The sequence below is a fragment of the Squalius cephalus genome, assembly GCF_949319135.1.
Source record: "Squalius cephalus genome assembly, chromosome: 8".
Lineage (NCBI taxonomy): Eukaryota > Metazoa > Chordata > Actinopteri > Cypriniformes > Leuciscidae > Squalius > Squalius cephalus.
The window spans coordinates 33070887-33089449 of record NC_137129.1 but is presented as its reverse complement, the minus strand read 5'-3'; the positions used below and the strand labels follow the sequence as shown (position 1 = coordinate 33089449).

General features: G+C 37.3%; 3 protein-coding genes across 4 annotated transcripts in view; all 3 read left to right on the top strand.

Annotated features, from left to right (window-relative positions):
* Window positions 1–18563, top strand: part of LOC307163494 (formyl peptide receptor 2-like) — a 322109-nt gene that overhangs the window by 268602 nt on the left and 34944 nt on the right. The gene's annotated exons all lie outside the window — the stretch shown is intronic.
* LOC307163507 (formyl peptide receptor 2-like) lies at window positions 108–5951 on the top strand. The gene is made up of 4 exons (XM_079879559.1): window positions 108–135; window positions 3252–3476; window positions 4301–4850; window positions 4955–5951. Exons 3-4 carry the CDS (start codon window positions 4302–4304, stop codon window positions 5447–5449), a joined length of 1044 nt encoding a protein of 347 aa, XP_079735685.1. The 5' UTR covers window positions 108–135; window positions 3252–3476; window position 4301; the 3' UTR covers window positions 5450–5951.
* Window positions 15093–17352, top strand: LOC307162871 (formyl peptide receptor 2-like). The gene is made up of 3 exons (XM_079878595.1): window positions 15093–15306; window positions 15865–16360; window positions 16456–17352. The coding sequence occupies exons 2-3, from the start codon at window positions 15866–15868 to the stop codon at window positions 16927–16929; spliced, it is 969 nt and encodes a 322-aa protein (XP_079734721.1). The 5' UTR covers window positions 15093–15306; window position 15865; the 3' UTR covers window positions 16930–17352.

The window sequence follows — 18563 nt, the reverse complement described above, 5'->3', positions numbered from 1 at the left end:
AACCTGTTTGTCAGGTTAAGCTACTGATTTTGTGCATCAACTAGTTCAGACACGCCCCCTTCCCCCAACCCCAACATTCATGTACGTGAGCTGCAGTACAACTCAGCATTGGATCAGCGATTTTTCTGGAGTAAGGTGAGGATGTCATGATCAATTCTACTTGTTGATTAAAGTTAAAATAGTGCATTATTCAGATTTGCCTTCAGTTAACATGAAAGAATAAAAGAGCACAGACAAGTGGGGAAAATGTGTTAGCCAATCAGTCTTGATCGGTTGTTGATTTTTATCAACTAGCTTGTCAAATGTGTTTAAACCATTACTTCATGTTAGGGCTGGGTGATATGACACTACATATCATAGTGATGATATAAAGTGTGAATCGATGGAACTTTTTCTAAATCGTTTACATAGATAGGCCTATTTGTGGGGTAATTTTAAGCTGCAAATTTATCCGTGCAGCTTTTATTGGAACGTTAGAGTGGCAAAAAGAAGCGCCGATGAATGATAGCCTACACCACAAAAAATCTTCAGCTTTTAGTTTTATTCATTAAAAAAATTGTATATAGTGAATAGTAAATAGTATAGGTAAATATAGTAAAAAAAAAAAAATAGTGTAGTGAATAGTGATTTCTAATTAAAAATTTTAGATAAACTTTCTATTTTATTTTGAATTTTGAAATTTTGAAAACTGATATTGAGAATTGTGAAACCATGATATATGTTGTTACTGTGAAGTAAAATTAAGATTTTGGTCATATCACCCATCTATGTTCTTTGCTAAATAGCAGAAAAGGTTCCTATAGTTTTACATACAGTATGGATTTCTTAATAGTGTTCGCCACAAGTAATATACTACATTGTAACCTGGTTAGAAATAAGTATATAAATGGCTGCTATTTTGCATAAGTTTATTTGTAATTGCCAGCAAGAAAGAAAGAAAAAAAAAAAGAAAGAAAGAATGACAGAGAGGGCAAAGAAATTAAAAGTCAGTAGGCCTATTGAAGGGTTAAAATTTAAGAATATGTTTTCAGATATGCTTCCTTACATAATATCACGTTGAAGAATACTGATTTTAGCTTTTAAGGTTAAGATCTCAGCAAAGTTGCAATTCCTGTTTTCTTTAATGGCTCTTCGAGCCCCAGTTTCACTCAGACTGATGGGATTAGCACACGAATAATTCACTGAGAATCTCACCTTTTGTTCTGCAAATGGCTTTCGGACCCAAATGGCTCTTGGAGCCTTATGCTGATTGAATTAGGATTGGCCAGACCCTCACAGTCTAGGGTGTTACCTTAACCTGTATACTCATTTACATGCTTTGTTTGAATTTGTCTCCATGCACCCCCAAAAGTCCCTCCTCCTAAAATGCCTATAAGATAGCATGTAAAGTTATGTTAGATCAGATCATGTTGGAAGTTTCTACAGCCGCAGTGGAGTTCTCAATAAAGAACAACTTCTGTTGAACGCGATCCCGACTGTCTCCTGGTCTCTGCTTTGATGAAAGAAAACTTTACAACACTATGTTGCTTCTTCATTCACCTATACCTGCACTGGATGGCCAATTTCACATGTATTTTGTGTATTTTCAAAATACAAAACACTGTATTTGTATTTAAATGTGCTCTAAGCAATGTCACACGTTTTTTAGGCCAACATTTTTTTTGTCACATCCAGCAAATATCTCCTCACTATCCGCTAGCTGCCTGTCCCCTGAAAGCACTGTAAAAAAGCGCAGTCTCTGTAGACAGCCCAGACTCCACAACTGGCAACAAAAACAACCTGGCCCAGCCTGGACCAGGAAACATAACAAACAGTGTTCCAGCCAATAACCAACAAGAATGATTTGGGGGTGGGGGTTGGGGCGTTAGTGCGCGAGCACATGAAGGGGGGGAGTGGAGGAGAGAAGCATGAAGAGGGAAGTTAGCTAGAGGAGAGATGTCCTAGACAACGACCTAACGTTAAAAATGTATATTCTTGAAAATTTTGATATGGCCGACACACGACCAAAAAGACGACGTTCCGATGAACAAACAACAAAGAATAGGGAAAAGGAGAAGGAAGTCCCGAATTTACATCGGAAAAGCGTTCAAAAGGTGCCCAGAACTCCGCCGGCAGAAGGGCTTCCAATCCGAAATTCAGGTGGCTCTGTTTTTGCTGGACATGACTGTTTCAGGAAGCAAGAAAGTGAGGGGGAGGGGACGGGATGAGGAGGAGGGAGGGTCGAGCTAGCCTTTGTTTTGTATGACAATACTTTGAACGTCAACAAGAAGTGACGTCACCCAACATCGCTTAGAGCACATTTAAATACACAGTATTTTGTATTTTTATTTTAAATACATTTCCATGTATTTATGCCCATCTCTGATTGAGGGTATACGCAATAATGATGTATTAAAATGGGAAACGTTTTTCTTTGCGTTGTCAAAACAATCCCCATTCACACGGATCCACGAAAGCTACTAAAAACGCTGTATTATGCTGCCAGGCCAGTAGTTGGCGAGAAAACTACTGAAAAACTACGCACCTATGGACTGAACACGTAATACGCATGCGTTTACACAGAGATGATACCGGTATTGTTTCCTAAAACTTGCAATTTGAATCCTATTGTCAAAGGTTTGTGTTTTCGGGCCCCAAAAATGTCATTGTCGTGTAAATGAACAGCCAAAACGCATAAAAAGTTTTCCGTTTTTAGTTGAAAACGGTGTCATGTATAAACTGCCCCTGAATTGTAGTCGACAGCATCATCACCTGACCTGGGATTTGAGGCTATCCTGTGTAGTGTTGTCAACAGTACCGACTTCGGACTTGTGTCTTTGAATAGCCTACTTAAATATGCAATGTCAAGTCAGGTAAAGTCACCTTTATTTATATAGCGCTTTATACAATATTTCAATGTTCATACAATGTTTCAACGCTATACAGTGATAACAGGAAAATTATGCATTTCGGCTGTTTTAACTGAAGTCAGTTCAGTGTTGATTCAGTTCTGTTGTAAAGATCATCAATTATTAAATTAGTTAATTTCATCTCTAAGCAGTTCTACAAAAAATTATGTCATTGTTCAGTTCAGTTCTCATTTAACAGCGTAAGTACAGTCAGATCAATAATGTTTTTTTTTTTTAAATATTAAGTGACATAAATAATATATGAATGTGCCAAAGCCACACTTCACTTACAACAATTTTGCTTACGTAAAAAAACAAAGGTTTATGTAAGTCTCCTCCCCCTTTCCATTTCTCTGTCTTCAGGGAAAATACATGAACGTCCTGTTCTATGAGGCTAAGGAGCAAAAGGAAGATAGCAACTACAAGTAACATCAATGAACTAGCCACCGATTCATTTTTTAAGCATAGCAAAATGACATTTTAATAGTCATACACAGCTCCTATTGACTCATTTACGAAGGATTTCGCAGTTTTTTTCCCTCAAGATTGATGGATTGGTCTGATTTGTGAAAACACTGATGTGTACAGGTAAGAACATCCACATCAATTCATCACAAGATTATATATATTTCTGTCCTCATTTTGTACCAATTTTATTTTATTTTATTAATATTATTATTATGGTGACACTTTACAATAAGGTTTAATTAGTTAACATTAGTTTACTACATTAGTTAACATGAACTAATTATGAATTGCACTTCTTTAGCATTTGTTAATCTTTGTTAATGTTAATTTCAACATTTACTTATGCAAGTTTCCCAGTTAACACAGCTAACATATCTGAAGCAGGGCAACAGTTCTGCTAAAAACAACAACAACAACAATACTGGGATAAAGTAACTATGATTTATGAAATCCTAAATGTTTGTATCTGTGATTTCACAGAGTAATTTGAAATCTATAACTGACCTTGTTATTTTTGGTGCACCAATATAAAATTTGTGTGGCAGTACTGATATCCGATTATTTAGAATGACATCTGCCAATACAGATAACGATAGCCAACGATAGTTCCGATAGTTTTGTGTCAATCGTCCCTGATCATCAGCTGTTTTTAAACAAACGGCCGATACAATTATTGGCATCGGTGCATCCCTTGTTATTGCTATCCCTTGTACTTTGTGATCTAATGTGCTTTTAACAGCACTCATAACACCAAAAGTGATTTTCTACTGCCTGATGGTTGCATTTTACAAAATTATGAAAATTTTATCCATTTGAGCATTTTAGAATTTTCTGAGCGAACCTATGCCAAATTAGTCTTCCAAGTTGTCTTAGAAATTAATGTCAAGACAGATCTATTGTTTAAACTTAAGGAACATTTACTGATTTGTCCGTCTTGGTTATAGAATGACCAATACAACACTTCTCCATTATGCCCACTCTGACGTCTCAAACCACCATGAGAACACTACAGTGGACATCGAGGTCATCATGAATGAAGTCAGCATTGTCTTCCTCGCCATCATCATTATCTTCGGCACCACTGGGAACTCTGTGGTCATCTGGGTTGCCAGCTTCCGCATGAAGCCCAACGTCACGAACGTATGGTTGGTCAACCTTGCAGTTGCTGACCTGATCTTCTGCCTGACACGAGTCCTATCACTAATCTCAAGCCTTTTCTTTGACTACTGGCCTTTTGGGATCTTTCTCTGCAAGTTCAATGGTTTCTTCAAGTACGCCAACATGTTCTGCAGTGTTTTCCTACTGGCTGTCATCAGTGTGGATCGAGCGCTTTGCATTTGCCGCCCAGTGTTCACCAGGAAACGACGGACGTTATGTGCAGCTCGTGTGGTCAGTGTGGGAGTTTGGATTGTGGCGGTGATCTTTAGTTCACCGTATTTTGTGTACCGGCAGGTCTACCCTGGCAAGAACAACCTGAGCCACTGCTCACTGAAGGTCAGCATGGCTGCACACATATATAAATAATCATGCATATGCATTTTTATATAATGATTTTATTTAGTAAATATATTAATGCCATCATTTTATTTCATTTGCAGCACAAAGGAGCAGGAGAAGCAGGTGACAATTCAGCAAAGTATGTCTACTACTGCATTCGTTTCATCTGTGGATTCCTGTTGCCCTTCCTGGTCATCCTTATCTGTTACATACTATCTGCTGTTGGGATACGCAGAACACGGCTCTCTGGCAAATCGAGGCCTCTGCGGATTCTTGCTGTATTGGTCTGTGCCTTTTTCCTATGTTGGGCCCCCTACCACTTTCTAGGACTGGTCAAATTGGTAAATGAATCCAACAAGGTGGTAAAAGTAGGATGGAGTATGGCTTCAAACTTAGCCTATTTCAACAGCTGCATTAACCCATTGCTGTACTTCTGCATGGGACTGGATCTTAGTCGACATTGCAATCAAAGTCTGTCTGGGATTTGTCACAGAGCTTTTATGGAGGAAGGCCAAACTTTGTTGCAACGGGGCACTGGGGACGAAAGATGTAATTTCATTCCAAAGACTGCCGGCAGTATGGGTACTATTATATAAATACTATTTTAACAATCTAAGCACATGGCCTAAAGAGCATGGTACAAGTGCACTTAGGGCGTGTCTGAATCCACTTTTGCAACAGGGAAAAATGGTTGGCGCACCCGGCGCATGGTCTAAAAGGGTTGTCCCTATTCTCCTAATGAGTTTTGGGCGTAACATGTGTAGCGTCTGGACCAATCAGACACACACAAATTATTCATTATATCTAATGAATAATCCAGCAAACTCACTCTCCCAACAAAGGTCTATGAAACTTCCCCCAAAAACTAACATCACAAATGAATCTAACACACTGGCAAAACTGTTACAGGACACATTAAGACTGATAAGAAGTTTTACGACCCCAAAAGGAATTTCCAGAGAGTTGTGACTCTCACTTAATTCTTACTGAGAAGGAGAAATAAACCCTGTTAATCCTATATATTCTATGTATAACCACTTGAGAAATGTATAAACATGTATCACATTTTCCCATCTCATGATTTTCCTTTTATGTGGTTTGGCCTTTGATTTCTTGTAAACTCTATTGGGTTAATGTTTCAGACTTTGCATACTATGGTTAAAGGAACACGCCGACTTTTTGGGACTTTAGCTTATTCACCTTATCCCCCAGAGTTAGATAAGTCCATACTAGAGGTGGGCATAGATTATTTTTTTTAATCTAGATTAATCTAGATTAATTTTGAAATTAATCTAGATTAATCTAGATTAATTTTGAAATTAATCTAGATTAATCTAGATTAAAATGGCTCATTTGAATTCTGCTGAAGGCAATCAGAATATGTGTGCTACCCAAATAATGACTATAAAAGTAAGTCTTTGAGAACGGGTTTCTCAAGCCAGGTGGCGCATTAGACCAGGGGCTCATCTCCTGTTTCCAAAATGCATCACAAACTGCTTGAGAAAGCTGTTCTACTCATAGACTGTAAAAGGTTACTACTGTACTGTTACCGTCCGTAGGCAACATTAGGTAGGCCTATGTTATTATCAACTAGGCTATCAATTAGGGATAGGCGATATGGCCTAAAATCCATATTGTGATATACATTGCAGCCTCTTGCGATAACGATATTATAATAAAACCATTTCAGAACAGGTTACACAGACCCTGCTAAACAACTGCTAAAGGTTTTTTTTTTTTTTGTTTTTTTTTTTTGAAAGGGTGTATGTCGTTTTGAGAACATATATTGTGCAAAACTGTAAGTATACAACATAATTTTGCAGATAAATAAAATTTCAGTACACTAGCTGCAGAGACTTAAGTAGGTCTAATGTTTATTATGGCTTGGAGCTTATGAAACCCCAAATTTAAAATTAGAATATTGTCTAACTGATGTCTTTTCAGTTAAAAAGAAACACAACAACGATTCTTAAAATCGGGCGCTTTTAATAAAAAGAGATTATGTGCTACACCACTCACTAAGATATATTGGGAATAATAGTAGCTTGAGCCAGCTCCCAACCCAACTTGGAGAATAGATTAACGGCGATATTTTTTTTATCGCGCGATAAGAGTCTCGCGTTAACGCAGCGCGTTAACGCCGATAACGGCCCACCACTAGTCCATACATACCCTTTTCATCTCCGTGCGTGCCGTAACTCTGTCTGACGCACCCACCGCTAGCCTAGCTTAGCACAAAGACTGGAGGTAAACGGCTCCAGCTAGCATACTGCTCCCAATAAGTGACAAAATAATGGCAACATTTTACTATTTACATGTTGTGATTTGTATAGTCACAGCGTGTACGAATAACAAGGTCACATCATGTGTGTCTCATGTGATTAAAAGCCAAATCACATGAGACACAGTCATCTTCTAACCGTACACATACTGGGAACTATATTCTCCGAAGACGAAGCACTGCTACTTCTGCGGAGTGTTTTACTTCAATTCTGAGCTAACTCTGCTCCTCACCACGGGGCTTCTCAGGCGCTGCGAGCAAATCACTCCGCCCAAGTAGCAGTGCTTCGCCTTCGAATATGTGACCATGTTATTTGTACACGCTGTGACTATACAAATCACAACATGTAAATAGGAAAATGTTGGCGTTATTTTGTCACTTATTGGGAGCAGTCGGGTCAATTTTTTTATTTAATTTTTTTATTTTTTATTTTTTACAGATGGCTTTGGTCGGACTCAGGCTCATTTAGCTTTTCTCCTTTCATCGTGCCCATAATATGCGTGCAGAGCGCAGGCTACTGTATGAAATATTGTTATATTGATAATATAAATATGCAACGCAATATGCGATCACGCGAGTAACGCGATGCGCGTGCAATGCATTATGGTGACAGTTGACCATGCAGAGTATCAGGGAGAAGTTGGAGCGTGGGGAGTTACTAAAAGTTCCCAATACTTCAGGAAAAACTGCATTTTGAAAGAGTTTTGATTTGATTACCGAGCCTGAAGCCTTCAACAGTGGATGCTATTCTTTTTCTTCACAACACTCGCGAATAAACATTGAATGAACCTACTCAGTTCAATGGATTTTTTCTTTATTATATTTTTATTATTATTTAACGTTAGCCAGTTGGCGAAGAGTTCTTTGAAACGTTGTTCTTCAGTAAAGTTACATGACATCAAAAAAAGGTAGGCCGTAAATCTTTATTTACTGCTGGATCACATTTGGCTATATAATATTCTCTGCATGCTTATGCTTCTCTATAATGGACAGTCTGTATGAATATTTGTGGGCATAATTGTCGGTGGTGGTAGTTATGTTTGAGGCCTATAATAAAATTTTACCTAGTAGCGTGTGTGTGCCAGTCTTTGTACTAAGCTAGGCTAGGTGGGTGCGTCAGACAGAGTTACAGCACGCACAGAAATGAAAATGGTATGTATGGACTTATCTAACTCTGGGGGATACGGTGAATAATCTAATGTCCCAAAAAGTCGGTGTGTTCCTTTAACCAAAATCATATGTGTGGCATGTTTGGTCTCTATAAACTCCAATCTTCGTCCCCCATTTGTTAATTTACATTACATTTTGCTAACTTTGTGACACAATAGTATTATAAGACTCTTGAAGATTCTCTTCTTAAACACCCAATGAAATTAAATATGCAAATACCCTGCTAGAACTCCAAAGGGAAAACTTCTTATTGGCTCACACACCCCCAGAGGGTGTGACATCTTCACGCTTTAAAAATCACTGATCACAAGATCAGCTCTCTTACTCTCTTAGTCCTCTTACTCTCTTAGTCCTTTTCTGGAATCCTGATGTGAAGAGCTATAACTTAAAGCTATAAGCTATAGCTATAAGCTATAAGCTATAACTTCTTGCTTTCCTGTATTCTGCTTCAGCTCTCTTTCCCTTGGTAAACTGTATGCATGTATGTATGTGTATGTTAGAATAGTTTAAGTGTTTAGTCTAGTTAATAAAGTCTTGTTCATGTCACACGTAAAGTTGTCTGTCTCAAGCTCATATCTGGAGTCTCTTATCATAGATCTGGACTACTTGCTCTTAGTAGTACTGTAAAGTAAGAAAGACATTTCCCATGCCCCAGAAATGTACATTTCTTAGAATTAATAAACAATTAACATTGAGTGTTCACAGGACAAACAGGTTAATTGATTGTAATGTTAATTTACAACATTAAGTTAATTATATTAACTGATCCAAATATCCATAATCAATTATAACCAGTTATTATTGATTATTAATATTTCATAGAGCTAATTTGCTAAGAGTGCATGCTATCACTATTGAATACAATATTTTATGCAATGACACTTTTAACTATATACATCATTATCAAGTTGTTATTAACCTTCAAATTGAAAGAGCTCTTCTCATAACCCCTGTTATTGAACAAACTGCATTTTTCTTTGTTTTCATATCTTGAAGTGTTTTTGTTTTGCAATGTACACAAGCACTTTTTAACTGATTTGTGTACAGATCCTTTGAAAGAGGAGACAAATCCTTTTTTAAAATCTTTGAAATGTTTCACCATTTTTACTTTGTTATTAAAAACTTCAGATGACATTGATTAATAATATAATCATAACTAAAAACAATTATATTTTTCAGTTCAACTTTCAACAGAAAGAAAAAGAAATGACAAAGTTATAATTACACTGTAAAAAAAAAAAATACATCCCCAAGTCAAAAATTTCTAGTGACTGATAACATCAAAATTTTTCAGTTAGTCTGACGTATTATTTCTCATTGAGCCAATGTTAACAGACTATTGCAACAAGAATTGCACTTGGGCCAATTTAAAAATTTAGATGTGACCAGTCACTAGAAAATTTTGACTTGGAGAGGTTAGAAATTTTTTACAGTGTATATATTACAATCAGTCATGTTTTTTAATCTTATAGTTTTTCTTTTACATCATCAATGCGTTACACATAGAAATATACAAGCAAAAACAATGCTTATACCCATGCAAAACACTCTTAGCATTCAGACAACTGGCCTACTCACACTCAACCCTGCAATACCATGCTGTTGAACCAGCTTCACCAGCATCCGGAGAAGAGCTGTTGAGAACAGTTCTTGAGAACAGCATGACTATGCTGGTCCACCCGTCAACCCAGAACTATACCAGCTCTAAACCAGCACTAACCTGCATAAACACGCCTGGACTAGCTTGGAATTAATGGTCTTAGCTGGATTTTTCAGCAGGTTTTATAAAGAAACTGAAATACAACAGTCAGAATTCCCTTGACAAAAAAGTCAAAGCCTTATGACAAATACAAAGAGGAAGAAAGAACTTCTGTTCTTCTCTCTATTTTATGTTCCTTGTGTAATATTTCCCTTTGTCCGTCTGGTTTGTATTCTTTAATTACAATTTCAGAACTGCAGATTTTTAATACCATTATTGATACATATCCTCAAAAATTTGAAAAAAATAAATAATGTATAAACTTTGAAGCTGATCTGTGATGGTAGTGTTGATGAAAAAGTTTGAATAGTAGCTATAAAAATTACGTTTTCAATTTCTCTGTATACAGAAATATGTCACATAGAATAAGAGAACCTAGCGCATGACGATGAGGCTCTAATATTTTGTAAAGTATCAGTTCGTGCCAGTTTATTCACGTCCAGCTTTAATGCACATTTGTGGCCTTCAGAGAAAGTCTGAAGAGGAAGTACATTTTTTTCAACAGTGGTTTGTGAGGCCGTTTTTGTCTTTGCACTTGCAATTGCAAAAAAACAAACAAACAAACAAACAAACAAAAACACCCCACAAACAAATATAAAAGTGATATATATAGAACAAAAATTTAAAAAAAGAATTTAAAAAAAGAATCCATCAGTAGAATGGGTATGGTTGCCGATTTAACCTACATTAACCTGTATCTCAGTATAAAGGCTAGTTCGTAGTTATTGACAAACCTATTTTTATCTAGCCTGGGTTTCCCCATGCTGCCTTGAGCGCAGCGCGATTTTATTCACTCTGCTAGGCAGCCTGGACTCCATGGACCAGATTTGCGCCTCAGCGAGGGGACAGAACGGGAACGGGGAGGGAGCAGCAAGACGATGACGACGTCTATGCGACACACCGAAGCAGTTTGTTTATATCTATGGATCCAACATGGCATCAGACACGAAGTTACCTTTCGATGCAGCCTTAGATAGTGTTCTAAGTAGTTTAGAACGCAAGTTTATTTCGTCTTCTTCCTCGTCGAATTTCTGTCGCTCTACATACGTCATCTGGTATAATTGAAACGATTGGCTATGAGCTACGTACAGGTGCATTTGATAGACATTCGTAGCGCCCAATAAACGGCTCTGGGCATTCGTAAACCACGCCTCAAATACGAGAAAATGAACATGTGGTTCCCAGACCACGGGCACGTTCAAATTCAAAACGGTGCGCAACGTTTTGCTACGGTTTCCGGGTTGAACGTCATGTTTGCACTGGTGTGCAACGTTTTCTCTTGTTTGGTGGGTGTGTCAGAACTGCAGTCCAATCAGCAGCAACATATATAAAGCACGCGGTATTAAAGTGAACTCGCACAATGGGTTCAATGAAAGTAATTTACAAATGTGTTGGATGCAACAACTGAGGATATTAGAAGACATGTTTGTCGTAAGTTTTATTGTAAAAATATAGGATATTAACATAATGATGTAGTTGTTTATATTTTTAGCTTCATTGCAAGTATGACATTTGGTATAGAAATAAACAATGGTAATTAAGTGCTTTTCCTAAAAATGAGAAAGAAAATACAGGGTATTAAAACAGTATGAACTACAAATAAAGTCAGTATGTGAGGCTAAATAGATGTGTTTTAGTCTGAATTAGGTAGGCCTATGTGTGCTTCCATTTCAGGTTCAGCAATCCCTTCACTCGATTGGGATGTTCTCTTTTGTTCTGGGCGGCAAGTGCAGTAACTGTAACATCGGGCATATTTTGTAGTATTAAAAACATATTTATACCGACTTCATCAGGCTCAGAAAATTCTTCACAAAGAACACAAAGAATGGCCTTCTCAGCTGCCATAGTTGCAACTCTTGCGTCATCAGAACAGTGTGTTCAACGCATCACCGTTTCTGTTTAAAAAACGTTGTGCAACGTTTTGTTGGGGCTGAACGCAGCCCACGTCTCAATGAGAAAGAGCTCTGACGTTAGCCAGGCTAATTTTTATCCTAAATTTAAAGTAAAATATTTGACTGAACTGAGTTTGATGAATCCAGTCAACTGTAAAGATTAAAACAAGGTACGTTTCATGCTACAATAATTTTATGTTAAATAATAAATATCAAAAACTAAAATATCAAACTCTTATTGAAATGTCTCTTTCTAAAGAACATGGGATTTGTGCATTTAAGTTGTGTGTAAAAAATAAGTGTGTCAACATATTTGTGGAAAGTTCTATTGTTTTTTTGTAAGCAGTTATATCAGACTTCTTAAACATCTTCTTAAAAATCTTTGCCACAGCTGATAAACATGGAGAACTGAAAGCTGACAAAGAATGAAAAGGGACAGATTTTTGAACAAACATGCATGCTCACACATACACACACACACACGTTGTTGGGTTTCCATTTTTTATGGGGACTTTCCAGAGACATGATTATTTTACTGTGTAAGATGTATATTATATCCCCTAACTCTACCCCTAAACCTATCCATCACAGAAAACTTTCAGCATTTTTACATTTTCAAAAAACATAATTTCACTTGATTTTTAAGCTGTTTTCTTAATGGGGAACAAAAACTGTCCCCATAATGTAGGGAAAACCAGGACCACACACACACTTCCACAAACACTGGCTATTTCTATTCTGTATATCCAGTGGTATATCCTGGAATAAGTGAACCCTGGAAAGCATTATTTGCAAACATTGGTCATTGGTCTCACAAAGATACAAGTATGCTCACACATGGACACGCATACACAGCATTTACCATGGGATGTACCACACTTGACTTTAAATGAAGAAACTGAGAAACCACAAGCTTACACAAATGACCTCTCTCAGAAAGAAATGTAAAGATGAAACAATGCCAATTAAAAAAAAAAAATCCCATAGATGTTAAAAGGGTCAGGCAACTTGTCTCACTTGATTCTAGCAACACAATACACATAAAAAGGTTCATCTAACTCTGTGTTTTTCAGCTCTACTCCTGGCGACCCACCTACCAGTATGTTTTAGGTGTCTCACAAATTGAACCTTTCATTTTTAAGAGTGTAGCTCCATTTTCTCACCACCAGAGGGCCACCTCTGCTAAATTTCCTCTGACGTCACTCATTTGTTGGTCATATTCATTGTGAAATCTTCAGTGCATATTATACATTTAGTCATTTAGCAGGGGCTTTTATCCAAAGCGACTTACAAATGAGGAGAGCAATAGAAGCAGCTAAACCAACAAAAGTAAACAATACGTAAGTCCTGCGACAAGTCCCAGTTGGTCTAACAGTGCACACAGCAATTTTTTTTAATAAAAAAAAGAAATGATAGAATAGAAAGAGAACAGAAAGTGTTAGTATTGGGCCAAGTGTTGACTAAAAAGATGTGTCTTTAGCCGTTTTCTGAAAATAGTTCTGGATCAGTTGCAGAGGTTTGACAGTACATGCTGGAAGGCCTGCAAAGAAAGCATTACAATAGTCCAGCCTGGAAAGAACAAGAGTTTGGACAAGGAGTTGCTCCAATAAGAAGTCCGGATCTTCGTAATATCGTATGAGGTAAATCTGCATGGGGCAGTTCTAGCAATGTCCCAGCAAACATTTGGACATTTAATGACCGTTGAAAAGTCGTCACATCCTGTCATTGTTGAAAAATAGTTCCAAAATGAAAATTGAACGGATGTCTTTGATGTTATCTGTTCTGTGTTACATGCATACCGATTTATGCCATCCTACCGTGACTATTTTTGGCCAGGGACACAACGTTGCCGTCGACCAATGATTGCTGGGGTGGTATGTGAATTTTAACTGATCTTCAATCACAACTCCAAGGAGAAGTTGTGATGAAGTGTTGGGTTGCAGTAGGTGATTCATCCAGCAAGAAATGTCAAGCAGGCAGGCTTAGTAGAGAGGTAGAGTTGTGTGTCAGCATAGCAGTGATAGGAAAAGCCGTGTTTTTGAGTGACAGATCCTAGTGATGTCATGTAGATGGAGAAGAGAAGTGGTCCCAGCACTGAGCCCTGAGGCACCCCAATAGCTGTTGCAACTTAGACACCTCAACCCTCCATGACACCCCGAAGGACCTTCCTGAGAGGTAATACTTGAACCACTGGAGTGCGGTTCCTGAGATGTCCTTTGTCATGAAGGTTGACAGGTAGATCTGGTGATTTACTGGTGTATCTGGTGTTGTCAAAAGCAGGAGACAGATTATTGTATAGATTACTGATTATTTGGAAGCTGCTCATGCCAGTCTCAGAGCTTCAAAAACCGGGAGCAGGGCAGTTTTAGTTGAGTGGCCACTTTTGAAGCCAGACTGTTTGCTGCCCAGGAGGTTGTTCTGTGTGAGAAATGCAAAGGTTGAACATGACTCGCTCAAGTGTTTTTGCAATAAATGAAAGAAGTGATACCGGTCTGGGTTTAGAGTGGGTTTCTTTACCAGTGGGGTTGTCCAGGCCTGCTTAAATGCTGTGGGAAGAGTGAGTGCAGGTACAACTAAAGAAGAAATGGCTTGAAGGAGATAAGTTAATAGGCTCAAACAGACAGGTATGTGATTGAAAGGAGTTTGGAGACTTCTGCCTCTCAGAGCGAAAAGAGGGAGGGAAGAGTGTGTTTGAGGTTAAGATGTGTTTGTTGGTTTATGGTGTGGAGAACTGGACGCTGATGGTTGTTGTTTTATTAGGCACTGCCTTGTGTCTTAGATTTATTATATTTTGATTGTTTTATAGGCCTGTTTCTACTTAATTTGACAATTTCATGATTTACTTGTTAACTTTGGATTTGCATTGGCTTGCTATTTTTCTTTAGTTCTGTTAAACCTATTAATAATTTACATAGAATTATGATATTAAACATATAGTAAAATTCCTGAGCTTCCCTTGAATAGCCTTTAGCACAACAAAAATGGCTTTTTGGAGTACTGAGATCTAGTGCAGAATAGAATTTGATCTGTCTGATAAAAATTGCACATCTCCTCCCTTTTCCTGCTTGCCTGTCTTTTGTTGCCAAATAGCACGCTTTAGAATGACTGTGCAAAAGATGCAGTAAAAAAGCCTGTTCAGAATTAAATGAAAGCAACTGTAAGAGATGTCAGTGAAGTTGCTTGTATATTTATCTGCACACTGGTGGCACAATTACTATTTAATTCTTAAACATAGTCCATGCTGAACATATTCACAAAAGATTATAAGCTGTTTATCCCAAGACTGACAGTTTGGGCTGGTTAGTACAAAAAAAGAAAAAAGAAAAAGAAAAAGAAGAAAAAAAAAAACAGGTAAGAACATTTAGTTCTTTTCATTTAGATTTAGTTCACCTTTTTGAAAGAATTTTCTGAAAACAATATAGGATAAAGGATGAGCTTAAATTAAATTTATTGCAAGAATCTGATATTATATATATATATTAAAAAAAGCTTTAAAAATTTGTTTTAAACAAATAATACATAATAATATAAATAATCAAAGTGTGAATATGGTGTGAATCAAATCCTAAATGAAATAGGAGCAGAGCAGTCAAATAAGTTCTACTGGTTATGATTTAGCAGGGTAATTCAAAATCTATAGCTGAAATCAATGTTCTTATTATGACTTCTAAGTAAACCCTATCAGTTTAATAACCTAGACCCTCTTGGTTGCCAGACAATGTTTGACAATCTCATCATGTTTATTTAACTGTGGTGGTGACGCTCGTGAAAGTAGCATGGTAACCACACGCTTAAGTTGTGCAGAATGCGTAGGCATATCAAAGTTGAGTGCATAAGCAGATGTAGGTTGACCGTAAGCCTTCAGAAGAAAAAAAGCATCTTTTAAAGATTTATCTGTCTTGCTTGTAGAATGACCTCGAATACAACTCTGTCCTTACATGAGAAAACAACAGTGGACATTGTCTTCCTCTCCATCATCATTTTCCTCGGCACCACCGGGAACTCTGTGGTCATCTGGGTGGCCGGCTTTCGCATGAAGCCCAACGTCACGAACGTTTGGTTGGTCAATCTGGCAGTAGCTGACCTGATCTTCTGTCTGACACGAGTCACTTCGCTCCTCAAAAAAAATGTCTTTGACCATTGGCCTTTTGGGATCTTTCTCTGCAAGTTCAATATTTTCTTCAAGTACGCCAACATGTTCTGCAGTGTTTTCCTTCTGGCTGTCATCAGTGTGGATCGAGCGCTCTGCATCTGGTGCCCAGTTGTTACTAGAAAACGACGGACGTTATGTGCAGCTCGTGTGGTCAGTGTGGGAGTCTGGATTGTGGCGGTGATCTTTAGTTCACCTTATTTGGTGTACCGGCAGGTCAACCCTAGTGACAACAACTTGACCAAGTGCAGTGAGGTCAGAATGGCTTTATAAATTACTCCATGTACCACCTTGCATAAAAAAAATCTGATTATGTTAGTTTGAATATATAATTATAAATTAATTTGCAGGAGAACGGAGCAGCAAAAGCAAGTGGAAGGTATGTCTACTACTGCATTCGTTTCATCTGTGGATTCCTGTTGCCCTTCCTGGTCATCCTTATCAGTTACATACTATCTGCTGTTGGGATACGCAGAACACGGCTCTCTGGCAAATCGAGGCCTCTTCGGATTCTTGCTGTATTGGTCTGTGTCTTTTTCCTATGTTGGGCCCCCTACCACTTTCTAAGACTGGTCAAATTGGTTAATGAAAACAAGGCGGTAAAAGTATGGAGTATGGCTTCAAACTTAGCCTATTTCAACAGCTGCATTAACCCATTGCTGTACTTCTGCATGGGACTGGAGTTTAGTCAACGATGCAACCAAAGTCTGTATGGGATTTGTCACAGAGCTTTTATGGAGGAAGGCCAAACTTTGTCACAGCAAAGCACTAGGGAGGAAAGCTGTTATTCCATTCCAAAGACTGAGTGTGTCACTAAAGTTTAAGAGTTTTTACTCTTTTTCTTGTTCAATTGTTAGGTTTATCAGCTAACTATTTTTTTATGAATTTTTTATTATTAGTAACACATTAAAAAAGGAACATACCTCAGTGTCTGGTCTTCTGGTTAGCTTTCATATAGCAGCCTATATAAAATATACCTTAAAATATTCAAAGTAAGATCATTCATAATATGGGTAATATTTATACAAATGTTTATGAAATAATTCTGCATTTTTATGATCTATTATGCTTGTCTACATGTGTATGATTGTTAACAGGATGACACTTAGGCCTATAAGCCCACCTGAGGCAGGAAGAGAAAGCGGAAATTATATGTGGCGTAATATAAAGGAATGAACATTTTTCATTGATTCTTTAATATTAACCATTGCAATAAATGCACAGTGTATGAAGCTGTGATAAAAGCTTTTGATTCAATTCCTTTTCATCAGAAATTTTTTTTTTCCTGATTCAAATGTCTTCTAAACCTTTAGGTCCTTGTAGCCTAACTGAGCACACTGAAATAAAACATCTGCAGTGACACTGCATTAAAGGTTGTGCAATATTGCAAAATGATGACACCCATTTTTGTTTTGCATGTGCACTTCTTAGTAGCCTACTCTAATTGATGCTTCCTCATTAGAGAGAAAACAGACTCGAACACTGGGGACTTGAGACTCGATTCGGGCTCGAACTCAGGTAATGGTGGACTCGGACCCGGACTCGAACACTGGGGACTCGAGACTCGACAGTTGGTGACTCGACTACAACACTGATACATTGAGGGCAGGGATGGGCAGTATTTCAGATAGGGGAGAGCGGGGCACAACCTAACGATTTTTGACTTTCTCAGTTTGTGTAAATCTACTTATGGTTCAGAGTATTTATTTTTTCCCACATTAATTTCCCACATGTCTACTACAATTATGTGTTTTTGTTTTATTAATACAGTATATACTTTTTTCTTGATATACCCCGAAAGAATGGAAGTGAAATGTGACAACATGCCCCATAGGTGGGGTACATTGTAACATGTGTGGGGCACATTGTAACATAACATATGGCAGCTTAAAATGTTATCTGATCTAATAAAAAAAATATACAAAACAAACTAAATTATTTTCTAAATAAAATACAATTTAAAAACTTTTTCATATAAAATAATGGCAATTTTTAATAATTAAATATAAACTCATTTTTGAGTTTTGACTACGAACACATGAAAACACAGCTATACAACATAGTTCAAAACAAATAAATAATAAGTAATTTCTGAACATTGACACTCAGTCTTTATTCACCTTTTTCTCACGTTTTCTCAATAAAATTAATAAAAGTATAGAATATAATAGCATATTTCTAATAGGGGCACATTGTAACGCAGTGTTACAACATGCCCCCGCCTGCACAACTGGGATTTAAACCCTGCTAGTGTCTTCTGCTAGTTAGCGAAACATTAAATAACTATCTCAACTGTTAAATAACATCTTGGAGATTAAAATAATATCAGATTTGTCTTATTTTAAATAAACACAAAAAATAGAGATGAAAAATTAACTTAAGTAAGAAATTTACTTTTGCTATGGTTTAATAAATGTCTATGGATATCTTCCAAAAATAAAATAATTTTGGCGGATTT